This window comes from Prosopis cineraria, unplaced genomic scaffold (genome assembly GCF_029017545.1).
Source record: "Prosopis cineraria cultivar Desert tree isolate PC_DT_omini unplaced genomic scaffold, ASM2901754v1 PC10, whole genome shotgun sequence".
Taxonomy (NCBI): domain Eukaryota; kingdom Viridiplantae; phylum Streptophyta; class Magnoliopsida; order Fabales; family Fabaceae; genus Prosopis; species Prosopis cineraria.
The window spans coordinates 16,962,487-16,976,645 of NW_026555341.1; the positions used below are offsets into that span (position 1 = coordinate 16,962,487).

General features: G+C 30.2%; 1 protein-coding gene across 1 annotated transcript; it reads left to right on the forward strand.

Moving 5' to 3' along the window:
* The first annotated feature begins 3,019 nt into the window (after positions 1-3,019).
* Positions 3,020-13,140, forward strand: LOC129322227 (protein NRT1/ PTR FAMILY 4.6-like). The gene is made up of 5 exons (XM_054968389.1): positions 3,020-3,159; positions 3,327-3,435; positions 4,152-4,369; positions 10,683-11,126; positions 11,874-13,140. Exons 1-5 carry the CDS (start codon positions 3,157-3,159, stop codon positions 12,849-12,851), a joined length of 1,752 nt encoding a protein of 583 aa, XP_054824364.1. The 5' UTR covers positions 3,020-3,156; the 3' UTR covers positions 12,852-13,140.
* Positions 13,141-14,159: the final 1,019 nt, after the last annotated feature.

Genomic DNA, 14,159 nt, shown 5'->3' on the forward strand with positions numbered 1-14,159 from the left:
ACCTAGGTTGACCCACTTTGGTTCCCCAGTTAAATTTGATTCTCTCAAAATTGGCCAAGTCAACCTAGTTCAAATGCTAAATTAGTTCAACTAGTTAGACCAAGCCATTTTGATAAGCAAGTGGCGGTCAGACCATCCAATCTAATTCGGGTTTCAAAATACTACTTGTACCTTATTGTTCAACTTAACTACATGAATTATATTTAATAAATAGACATTTGTGTTGTTCACGTGTGGATTTTGTCATGCTTTTTAGTTTTTACAGACATTGTGTTGCACTGACACTTGGAGAACTAGTGCATTTGAAGGAAATGATCTATTTCACGGAGAAGCATTTGTATTTGGGAATTTGAGCTGCGGAAAGAATTCAAAATGTATTGAGCTTTGGATGCAATTTTTTTCATTTCTGGGAACTTTAATTGCGATTCTCCCACCAAAAAAAAAATTCACATCAAAGCATTTCAAAGCATTATACGAAATTTTTTTAAATATAAGATCAGGGAAAAATTTGTGCAAAATAATGATAAATCAAGCCATGTTGTAGTACAAAAATTTCCTACATCCATTGGGTGAAAAATAAAAAATCTTGATGTCTAAATTATCATATGAAGATTGATATGCAAGCCAATTATTTATTCGCTTCTCTAAAGATATGCTTAAATGCAATTATCCAATCTCTCCTGACAAATTCCCTCCTTTTGTTGATAATTTTAATAAGGGAATGGTTATCCAAGAATTTATATATTGTATGAGCGCGAGAGTTTTAAGAGAGTCAAAATAAATATTAACTTTATTGAACTTATTATTCCAACATATTTTTACTCTTTCAAGAATACCCCCGTTAATTTTACAGTGGCAATGAGATGGTAGCCAAAGTATTTTTTAAAAGCCCTTAATTCAATTATCATGGTTGTCCCTGATGAAGCTACTTCAAGCAACAGCATCATAATTGTTAAATGAGGCACGGCGTTCTGATGACTTTAATGAAACGTTGATATCATCTTTTACAAGTGGAGGTGTAACCGCAGTTTACTGGTATTCATAGTGCTAGCTGCCACGCGTTACGTTCAACGTGATACATGCATGATTGTACAAGGTCTACTTGAGGCGTGAGAGTATGTGCGTGTTCTCCGTAATTTTTCCTTTTTTTAAAAAAAAACTCTAAGGTCCCATATAAAAATTTTAATTATTAAAAGATCCTATAAAATACACAAAATACTCATAAATCTAAAATTCTGTATAATTACAATTTGGCATAGAAAAATTACAATTCAGGTATGATTTTAATGTGAAGTTATCATTTTTCTTTTCAAGTTATTATTTAATTTCTTTTGTCAAGTTGTCATTACATAAAATTTGAACAATTTATACATTTTATGAAACTTTAAGGGAATTAAAATTCTTGTGTGGAATTTCACAATAATTTTTTCCTTTTTTAATATTTTAAAAGCTGGACTATATATCAAATAAAAAATGTTAATAGGTATTGGTTTTAATGATTGAAGTAACGGTCTCCGACTAATAACATAATAATTAAATAATAAAAAATAACAAATAAAAAATATTTTTATAGGATTTCTTTTTTGCGTTTAGTTTTTCAGGCTTTTTTGGTTTGGCCCTAAACCATTTGATTTTGGAAGAATGACAAACAAGTCTCAAAAAAATCAATTAATTTAAGTTAAATTTCAAGTATTAAATTCCATAAATTTACAACTTAATTTTTTAATTTTATAACTGTATTGTGATAAATTTACAACTTGTTTTTCAAACTTTAACATAGTTGAAGAATAAAAAAAAATTCATTTTTCTTATTAAAATTTAGAATACAAGATATAAATTTATTACAATGAAATTATAAAATTGAAAAATTAAGTTGTAAATTCTTAAAATTTAATATTTAAAATTTAATTTAAATTAATTAATTTTTTTTAAAACCTTTCTGGTATTTTTATTTCCTAATAGTTGTTCTCGATTCCGGTCCAATTTCGAGTTCTAACGTTCAATCAATCCCCCATGAAAATGACTTTCCAATAAAAATCAAGCTGCTAGCGAGTCCAACTAAAGATCGGTCAAATCGTTGGGTGTAACTCAATTTTAAAATGATAATATATGCTATATATATAAATTGATAAGTAGATTGCCTCGAGTATTAATACTAAACGTAACTATATATGTATACAAACATGTCAATGTTGGGTTCAAATTAAAAATCTCTTTCAAGTGAAGGAGGTGATGGGGCTGCGACTGGATCAACTTGCTTTTAGATTAAAAATACCTTATTTGAATTCGAATGCTCTATGTTTATGTTTCGCATTGATTGTTAGAAAAAGGCGAGGCATCAAACCATTTGGATTATAATATTTAGGTCTACGGGTCAAATATTTATAGTGCAATGCTGCCTTCTTTTAGATTTTGTTTCGGATTTGATTCTCTCAACATTATTATTCTTTTTCATTAATCATCATCTAGATAAGTATTTATATATTTTAGTAGTGATTAAAAATAACAAAAAATATTGCTCATGTATACATTTTAGTATTTGAAACTTGTTATCTATTATATGAGAATCTTATTTGTAAATAACTTCAAAATACCTATTAAGAACTTCTTTTAATCATGAAAGTTTCCAACTTTAAAATTCATCTAAATTTTTTAAGAAATAATAATAATAATAATAATATAAAATTATTTTTTTCATTTTTTTATTTTTACTTCCACATTTGACATTCCTGGTTGGAACATAATAATGATAATATTTTTTTATGGAAAAAAATGAAATATTTTACCCTGGAAAACGTTGATGAAGAGGCAAAATTTGGAATTAACAATCACATTTCATAATGCATTGGTGGCTTTATAAACAAGTTGTGATACGTGGGAAAAGATTTAAAAGTCATTTTCTTTTAAGATGTGAGAATCTAGACCTTTCTGCCCAACTTGGAATCGGGCCCTACTCTCCCTCTCTCCTGTCTTTAAATCTTCCCCACTGTCATCTCCATTTTCGTCCCTAATAGCCAAACTCTCTCTCTCTCTCTCTCTCTCTCTCTCTCTCTCTCTCTCTCACAGACACACACCATATATATCTATATATATGCCCTTCCAAACACTCACATATTAGGAAGAAGACAGACCAAAGTAGCAAACAACTATCTAGTCATGGTCTGATCTGCTACTTAATTCCTCTACTATTTCTGTTTCTCTGTTCTTCTCTCTCTCTCTCTCTCTCTCAGTACACACTTTTTTTTTCCCGGACAATCTCTCAGTACACACTTAAAGATGAAAACTTTACTGAATCTGATAGCATTATTGGTTTGATCCATCTGCAGGAAGTAGGAGAGCAGCAATCAAACAGATGGGAAGGTTATGTGGATTGGAGAAACAAACCTGCTCTCAGAGGCCGCCATGGCGGCATGCTCGCTGCCTCCTTCGTCCTCGGTCTCTCTCTCTCTCTCTCTCTCTATATATATATATATATATAATATATCATAACAGTTTCATGCTTCGACTTTAAGCTTATCGCGCCTTGAAAACTTCATTACTAATTGGAATTCTCATGTGAAGTACTCAATATCGCATCCTGTCTGTGATCCCCGAAAACTTCTAGAAAAAGATCGTCATGTTTTTGTGTTCCACACTTATGTTCCATACACACACACACAAATTAGATCCCAACATGCGGAACCCAGGACTAGAAAGTGCATTGTTCATGGATCTATTATTTATCACTGTGTAAACTGTTCTGCCTCCATTATTAACTTACTGATTGATACTGTACTTCTAATAATTAAGTCTTGAAGTACTCCTTCGACCTATTTATAAGAAATAAATGAATTAACTCTCTTCGTGCGCTTGTGCTTCTGTATCAGCAGTATCGCTTCTTAGTCATCAATAGTATGTTTCTTGTGTTGTTTTTGTTGTTGTTCGAAGATCATGTTTGTGCTCTAGCTTCTGTTATTGTTTACTGATTCTGAGTCTCAGTACTGAAGCTGCACGTACGATTCATGAAGTCATTATTAACAGTGTAGCTTTGAGACTCGGGTTTCATGTAATGCATAAGACCGAGATTATTCAGTGTACGTACACACACACACACACATACACGCGTGAGCATATATAAGATGATGTAATAAGTGATATTGATGATGGGGCAGGTGTGGAGGCATTGGAGAATCTGGCATATCTAGCGAATGCGAGCAACTTGGTGTTGTACATGAGGCACTACATGCACTTCTCTCCATCAAAATCAGCAAACAACGTCACCAACTTCATGGGAACAGCCTTCCTTCTTGCTCTTCTCGGAGGTTTCTTGTCCGATGCTTTCTTCACCTCTTATCATATCTTCCTCGCCAGCGCCGTTCTTGAGTTTCTCGTAAGCTCTCTCCATCTCTATCTCTTGGCGCGCACACGCACTCTTTGTTGTTAACCCGTATAAGTGTGAGTAGACTTGATCTAATTTAAGAAGTCTCATACTAGATAAAATTAAACTTAATAATTAATACTTCATCCTGTCTAAAATTTAAGCAATTTTTTTTAAAAAAATCACATACCAATAAAGTATTCATTCCAATAAAAATATATATTATTTTTTACTTTTATCCCTAATCTCAATTATTGATGCACTGTATTAATGAATATAAAGAGAAAATGGGGAGAAATGTTTTATATTTATTAGATTGTTTATATTTTAAATTAAAATTAATTGAGAAGAGATGTCTATATATTAGATCGGAGCGAGTATGTAATAAAATATAAAAATTTATAGATTTGAGTTTTAAAATTTTGAGTGAAGAGTCCGCTACGCTCGCCCTTCCCCTCATTTCCGGGCTACTTTCATAAATGAGCCCAAATATATGAGTCTAGATATTTAGACTTAAATAGGGTTGACATATTAAAGTGACACGCGTCAATAGATCAAAACTTACATATCTAGTTATGTGTGTGCACATGCACACACACAATGCGTGGGGCGCAATGCATATATATAGTCTGATTGGATTTGTTCTGCTGTTGTTTTATATATTCACCGCTAGCTTTGGCACTTATTGTGTTTGCCATGTTAAGAGGAAGAGAGAAAAATAAGGCTTTAGTTTAGTATATTGGGTTTATATATGTGAGTGTGGTATATCTTGAAGCTGGCACGTGTCTTGCTAGAGCATGATGTGATATAAATTAACCAACTCGCAAACTTTGCAATCAATTAATTAACTGGTGGGTTGTGTTCCCTCAAACAGGCCTGACCAATCAATTCATTTCATAGAATTTTAAAAAGTGGGCCCCGGTTTCTAGTGACGAATGAGCCGCTGGGAATTTAACTTATCATAATTATTTTCTTCATAAAAATTTAAAAACCAGTAATAAATTTATACATATTTTTTAGTTGGATTAATTATATTTTTTGTGCTTTAACTTTATATAAAATGTCAATTTAATTATTTTTTATAAAGTACATTTTCAATCATTTAACTCTAACAATGTTTTAAATTTTTATTTTAAAAAATTGAATTTAATAGGTCTATATTTAAAAATATTTTGTCAATATTTAAAAATTTAATATAAAAAAATTGTTATAATGAAACTAATGATATTAGGGTTAAAAAATTAAAATAGACTTTATAAAATTAAAAGACTCTAATAAAATATTACGTAAAGTTAAATGATGAAAAATGAAATTTAACCTTTTTAATTTAATCATGTTAAAGCCTTAACTTAAAAAAATTATTATTATTAAAATATAGCACGTTGGTACAAGGAATGTGCTTTTAAATCATCATGAGATATGATGAGATAACATTGTGATTTAGACAAACTGAAGGCAAACTAATAATTATATTCTTCCTTGTTCCACCAAAATAAAAGTCATAAATATATTTATACTCCCTTTATAAAAAAATATAAGACATTTTTAAAAATTTAGATGTTAAAGGATATTTTTTAATTTTTCAAGATGTAATTATTTTTTTAAATACCTCTATTGAATAAATTACTTTATATTTATTTTAGAGTAAAACACGCTATTAAATAGGGATAAATATAAAAAAATAGTATTAGTTTGAAAATAAATAACTACTTTGTTAGAAGGTAAGATTCGATTGAAAAATGCTTTATATTTTTTAACAGATAGAATATTAATAATACATTTTTTATATAAATTTAATTGGACATATAGACGATACCCACATTTTATTTTAAAACTTTTATATAATTAAAATGATTCTATACACACACAATATTATATCTGTGGAATATTCCTTAATCCATATAGAAAAAAGTGGGATGTGCATATTCCTTTATTCATGCTAAGCCACATAATGTGCTTTTTCCTTTATATTCATGTATCTAGTTACTATTTTATAAGAAAAATATCAATTCTAGTTATTAAATTGAGTGGTAATAATAACTTAATATCCTCCAAACAACACTGTGTCTGAGTCTTGTAAATAGGAGGGAAAAAATCATCACATTGAGATACTCTCTTTAATTTCAACCTAGAGTCTATTCTATTTAAATTCGAATCAGTCAGCAACATTCGATATAGAGAGGGACTAGGTTGGTGCCTTCACTACTTAAAAATAAAAGAAAGTTTCTATATATAGCTATTATTTTTTTAACCGTTGTATATTCAGGCATTATATACTTCAGGGCAAGTATCTAAGGGTTTTTAACCGTTATATAGTTGATTTGGCCAAAAGAAAACCGCTATATAATTGAGGTCTACATAATGGTTATTTACAAAAGCTGTTAAATAGATTTTTTCAGTTTTAGTTTTAATGAACCATTTAGTAAACTATATAATGATTTTTTAAAAATAACCAATAAATAGTTGCAAAATGTTTAATGGTTATTTAAAAAAATCATAAAATAATTTTTCCTAATTTTAATCAATTTTCATCTGGTTGTCCTGGAATTATTTAGCGATTTTTTAAAATAATCGCTATATAACTGAACTATAAAGCTTTAATTTATGCTTATGGTTCATGCAACGTAATTAATTTGCATAATATTATAGTGCTTCTACATCGTATAGAAACTTCACTGAGTCTGTCAATTTCATTTTCTTTGGGCCTACACATTAAATTTGCCACTTCAAATGAAGTTGCCTTCCTTGTCTGTTTTCAATTATTGCTTCACACATATAAAATTTGATCTAGTTAATAAAAATTTGACTTATAATTTATAAGATTGAGCGATCAAATCTTGCTGTTGCTATGAAGATTTTATTAGTGAGGAATATGTAAATATTTTTTTAAGTACTCTTTGGGCTTAAAAACAGACCTTAACAGTGATGAACATTTAAAACTCAACTCACCTAAATTTTTTAAAACAAAAAAAAATGAAAAGAAAAGAAATTATCGCTTCTAATCAGACTTCATTTCATCCCCTGTTGCCAGCTTGCACATCGTCACTGGCCACGTCTAAAACACTTCTCCTAATCATTTTTTAAAATTAACTTTCTATGTACTCACCAAATTTAAAGAATATATTTTTAATAATTTGAGAATAGTGTGATTTGTTAGATATTTTGCAATGTATTATTTCTTATATTTTATAAATTTTAATAATAACGTTATTCACAGCATATTTTTTATTTAATTTTAAATATTAGATATTCATTATAAAATTTTATTATTTATAATTTGAAGATAAACTTAATTTTACGCGTATTAGGTTGTTTGAAAATAAAATTATTTATTTAATGTATCATTATTTTACATCAAGGATAAATTTTATGTTACTATTAATATCAATGAACAATTTATCCACATGAAAATAAAATTTAAAAAAATAAATTTCATGCGTCTATAATAGAACAATCATGTTGCATTGTAGAGGTGCTGATGAAAACGAAAAACCCAGCATCTTAGGCAAATTCCCATACCATCAGGTTCCGCAGATAGTGGAAGCGACGACAAGGGGGTGGCGATGAACCAAGTGTATCATGTGGTTGTCGTTTTGGTCGACCTTGCACGTGCCTTCCTTGTGTTGGAGTCCCTCTTTACCGCCGTTTTCTCGGAGTCGGCTATGCTCATTCGCAACTTAATCCTTTGCTCGTCTACATTCAGGAGTAATTTGGACAATTTAAATTTATTTTTTATTTTTATTTTTATTTTATATTTATTAAAATAAAATATTTATAAAAATTATAAAAAATATTTTGTAATAAATTAGATCACTAATTTGGACAGTCCAAATTTCTATAAACAAAATAGGTCAATTTATAATTTTTAAAAATTATAATATTACGTTAACTATTCAAATTAAATGAAGAGTGTTCAAACTAGAAATGAAAAATTTATTAAATTATTTTATAAATATTTATTTTTATAATATAAATTTAGACTATTCAAATTGATGATCAAATTTATTACAATATATTTTGTATAAATATTTTATTTTAATAAATATAAAATAAAATAAATAAAAGGATTAAATCTGAACTGATCCAGATTTGCTCCTAGGCATAGAGGAGCAAAGGAGGAGCAAAGCGGACTCCTGTTTTCTCTTCATTATGTTTTTACTATAATTTAAAATTTAAATTTTCTGTTTAACTTTAAACATCAACCTCTCTTCTCATCGATCAATTGTTCTAGTGATAACATCATCTTTTTATATTAAAAAAAAAAAAAGAGATCCTTAGTTCAAAATCAGTGTTGATGTGCTTGTGTGTATAGGTGCATGTGTCTTCCTGTCACAGAGGGTCAGGTGAGAGGTAAAATAAAAAAAAAAAAAAAAAAAAAGCCAACCTCTTACCATGACGTTTCATGACTAGCTAGTAGGTCTTCCCCCACCTGGGACCAGCATAATTAGCTTCGATCCATGCCATGCCCCACGAGAGGGGCTGGTGGGTTTTTTTTGAAAAAAATAAAAAATTCTAATACATTATACACTACCCACGTACCTAAGCTCACAAATTCAAGAAGCTGCTATGTTTTTATCCAAAAACAAAACACAAACAAACAAACAAAAACAATAAGAAGTTGCTATGTTCATCATTCATCGATGGTGCAACTTGTTACCTAGGGTTTTGTGCAATACGTACACAGGTCCTATCATTTAATTTATATGGCAAATTACAAACCAAGCCATCTATAAAATTCTTATTTATAAATAAGTTCTCGAATTTATAAAAATATATTCAAATCTTATAAAATTTGGTTGTAGTTAAGTACCATGTAAAATAATATAAATGTTTTAAGCTTTCATTTATTTGACTAACATTTATCAACATTGATTGATCACTGGGTCATTAACTAGCCATTGGTTGGTGTTGACCAATCAAAAAAAATTAAAAAAAAATTTATTGATTAGTCAATATTGGCAATGACATATCAAATCTCACCGGCCACCAATCAACAATGTCAATAGTCAATCAATATAGGTCAAAAGAGTGAGTCCAAGGGTATTTATATCATTTTATATGGTAAATTAATTATAATTAAATTCATGAGACTTGAATATATTTTCATAAATTCATGATACTTATTTATAAATAAGTTTTTTGCTATGAAACTTATTAATTTTCCTTAATTTCTATCACTTATAGAGAAATGGATTATATTTTTATAATTTATGAAGAATATGACTTGTTACAAATTTTAGTATTATATATAAACATATCTTTATCAGTGCACTACGCATGAAGTTAAAAAAAATGAATTTACTTTACTGTTGATAACTTGTTAATAATTTAGTTTAAGTGATTTTAACGGACATTATTGTCCTCCATCCCCCCATGCACACTTGCTATGGTTCTGACTAATTTCAATTTTAATTCTATTTCAATGCAATTTTTTTTTTCTTATTCACAATATTTAAACTTAGACTGTTGAGAGATCTTGTGTTTTAGTTTATACTACTCATCTTAACTAGTGGCGTAGCCACATTGGTTTGCACCCTCTCACTTTAGGAAAAATTACAAGTGAGATATATAAAATTTATAACTTTGCACCCCTACTTTTCATATTTCACACCCTCTAAATTAAATGCAAAATACTTAAGCTCAAAAATTTATTAAATATATAATATTTTAATGATCATGATGAGATATGAAGATCATATTTACAATAAGAGACCATATCAATTTGTTTAATATTTTTTCAAATGAAAAATGATGATAAAATTATTTGTGTTATCATAATTTTAGTCCTAACATAATTATTATTTTAAAAAAAACTAATTTTTATTAAATTATTTTGCACCCTCAACTTGGGGTTCTAGCTCCGCCATTGATCCTAACAATATTTCACATCTTATTCTTTTTGATGATCACGTTGCTCTATTGTAAGAAATGTGGTTCAAAATAGAATCTCCAAGATATTAAGCTTTGTAAATAGTTTTAAAGCAGAGATATGTTCAACTTTTAATACACACACAACATAAAATTAATGACAATCACAAACATATATATAACTATTTTCTTTTTGTCTAGCTGATCATCCCCATAAATCATAATTATTCTCTCTCACTGCTATTTCTTCCCATGCCACAACTATAACTATCAAACCCTATCACCTCAAACATAACTATTTGCATACATAATATATAAAAGTACTAACAAATCGTACTCTAGATATGTGTGTGTGTGTGTACAACTCATTTTTCAGACTCTAGAGAACATAGAGGATCCATTTTAAGTAATATAGATATGAGAATAGAGATAATTATGAATGTAATTACATATGTAGGGTCTGAACATCCTGACCATCCAAGCTCGCTCACCAACATTGAAGCCACCAGAATGTGATCACTACACAGTCAGCTCAACAACATGCCAACAAGTAGAAGGAGGAAAAGCAGCCATTTTATTCACAGGGCTCTATATGGTGGCTCTTGGGGTTGGAGGAATCAAAGGGTCATTGCCTTCACATGGTGCTGAGCAGTTTGATGAGTCAACGCCATCTGGGAGGAAGCAGACTTCAACCTTCTTCAATTACTTTGTCTTCTGCTTAGCCTGTGGAGCCCTAATTGCTGTCACTTTTGTGGTCTGGGTTGAAGACAACAAAGGGTGGGAATGGGGTTTTGCTATCTCCACCATTAGCATCTTTGTGTCCATCCCTGTGTTCTTGGCTGGTTCTTCTTATTACAGGATGAAGATCCCTTCTGGAAGTCCACTTACCACCATCTGTAAGGTACATGATGACAATGAATATTAATTTCTCAAGCTTACTTGGTTTATTATTGTTATTATGAAGATGACTTAATCAAACTAATTATGATTATCCAATGAATATGACAAACATGAGAACTTAAAGAGGCTGTATCTATGTTCAACACTTAATATTTCTGATTTAGAGTCTTCTAGGTGCTAAGAATCTATTCCAATCATTTGTTCATAATTTAATGGCATAGTATGAACATCTGAATTAATTTGCTCAGTTAAACTAGTGTCTTAATCAGTTTAATAAAATACTTTGTTTATAACCAATTTAATCATGTTTTAACTATAATTTTAATTATTAACTCTTAAACTAATTCTTTGATCAATTTAATAGTTGATCAAGTTTTTAGTACCTTAACGGACATTTCAAATTGCACAAATAAAAACCCATCTTTTATTAATTTTTGAGGGTCCAAGTATATGGGGAGAGTTAGACTCTTATTGAATCCATCTCTTGTTGATTCCAAAACTTATCTTCTTTATTTATGCACAACTCAAAATTTTCACTTTGTCTCTTTTCTACAGCACTACAAGTATAATAAATTATTTACTACAGAGCCTATGGACTCTATTGCATCAACTTTCATGTCCATATTTGTTTATGTTGTATCTTATATCCCTAGTGATTCACTCTTATGTGTTTACTTACATGACCCTCTTCTTCACTCCAAAGAAAAACAAATTTCACTTGACAATTTTCCTTGTCTTGAATGGGCAGGTTGTGGTTGCTGCTTCATTGAACAGCTACATCTACAGAAATTCAAGCAGTGCGGTGGTGAACATGGTTCCAAGCCCTTCAAATCCAAACACAACCAGAGAAGAAGAAGAAGAAGAAGAAATAAAAGTAGTAATAGCAACTGAAACACCATCAGATTCCCTCAAATTCCTCAACAGCGCAGTGACAAACACACCATTACATTCATCACTAGAATGCACTGTGAAGCAAGTCGAAGATGTCAAAATAGTAATGAAAATGCTACCCATATTTGCTTGCACCATCATGCTCAATTGTTGCCTTGCACAACTCTCAACATTCTCAGTCCAACAAGCAGCAACCATGAACACCAAACTAGGTTCCCTCAAGGTTCCTCCAGCTTCCTTACCAGTTTTCCCTGTTCTCTGTATCATGATCCTAGCCCCTATCTATGACCACATTATTATTCCTTTTGCTAGAAAAGCAACAAGAACAGAAATGGGTATTTCTCATCTTCAAAGAATTGGAGTTGGGTTGGTCCTCTCAACAATTTCCATGGCAGTGGCTGCTCTTGTTGAAGTGAAAAGGAAAAGGGTGGCAACACAATCAGGGCTTTTCAATGATACGACCAAACCACTTCCAATCACATTCTTTTGGATTGCATTGCAGTTTTTGTTTCTGGGTTCAGCAGATCTCTTCACTTTGGCTGGCTTGTTAGAATTTTTCTTCACAGAAGCACCGACAAAGATGAGATCTTTGGCCACTTCTCTTTCTTGGGCTTCTTTGGCTATGGGGTATTACCTTAGTTCAGTGATTGTTTCTATAGTGAACAGTGTCACAGGTAGCTCCAACCATAAACCATGGCTTTCTGGTGGCAACCTTAATCACCACCATCTTGAAAGTTTCTACTGGCTTATGTGTGTGCTAAATGGGTTGAATTTTGTGATTTACCTCTTCTGGGCTTCGAGGTACAAGTATAGAGCAAGTGGAACCAGTGAATGAAGAAAGATAAAGATGAATTGGTCAAGTGGTTTATGAGGCCATTTGATCAAACAGTATGTAGGTTTTCAGTGGCTGAGAATTCCTGCAAGTGGTTTGATCGGCACTTCCCTTGCAATAAGATGGAGAGACATGTTGAATAAGTAAGGAAAGAACAGAATGACAAAAACATAAAAGAACGAATATTATGTTCACTGTAATCAACATTGCTGCGAAATGTATTCTGCAACTCCTTTTAAAATTAATTTAATTATAATCGGAGTCCCAAAGTCATGAACGCTCATGTGGCTTAGACGGTTGAGTGATGGCTTAGCATGCGAGACGTACGGGTTCGATACCCTGGATCTCTATTTGCCTCATTCATTTTCTAATTTTTCACTGTTTTTTTTTTTAATTGGGCCATTTTCTTAGTGACAAGACTATATTGGGCCTTGTATATGATTCTCTTCGTTTGGTTTCCAAGTGGTGCTCTTCTAATTTTTTAGGCCAGAACTTAGTTGATCTCTTCTGGAATATGTGTTCTCTCTCCCCCAAACACACTGTTTGGTTAGATAAAGTGAAGATTTTAATAAATTTAATTTTTAAAAATATATTATTGAGGATATAAAATTTTAATGAAGACAATATGTGAAATAAAAAGGTTATGAAAATTAAAAATTAATTAAAATTTGTTAGTCTCATTTCTTCATTTTTTTTAAAATCAAACTTATTAAAATCTCTCTTCTTTTTTTGTTCTCCTCTAATCAAATAATAATTATTCAGTTTTCCCCCTTTTGTCTAGATAAGGGATTCAATAATCTAAATATGTTTGTGAATATTTGTAACTCACTGCATCATATTCTGAATAACTTTTTTTTTTTTTTTTGCTGAGACATCATACTCTTAATTACTCTCATCAAAACATGAAGGAAAACTTTGTTCAAAATCTAACCACATTGTTAATATATATATATATATATATATAAACATGTTAAGTTTCCTTCTATTATTTAAAATTTTTTATTTGTTAGTTTGGGTTGTAAGTTTTCTTCCAATGCATTTAAAAGTTCCTTAAAGTGTCGCAGTATCTTGAACCTTATTTGTTTTGGCCTTGTTTATGAAAAAATTACTTTGAGAAAAAAACATCCGAAATTTTTAGGATGTTTGTTTATGTAAAAAGTATTTCTTTTAAAAAATTATATGTTAAAATTAAAGAAAATGTTTCATCTTATCTTATACATATAATAATTGGATAAATGGGCAACGTTCATCTACAGTAAATATTAACTTTTTAATTAAAAAATATGTAATCTTGTTATACTAGAAAAATAA

Bases quoted from the DNA above. Each gene is read 5' to 3' on its own strand.
- LOC129322227 (XM_054968389.1), top strand. The intron at 4,370-10,682 runs GTAAGCTCTCTC...TTACATATGTAG, and splicing joins GCGCCGTTCTTGAGTTTCTC to GGTCTGAACATCCTGACCAT. The intron at 11,127-11,873 runs GTACATGATGAC...TTGAATGGGCAG, and splicing joins CACTTACCACCATCTGTAAG to GTTGTGGTTGCTGCTTCATT.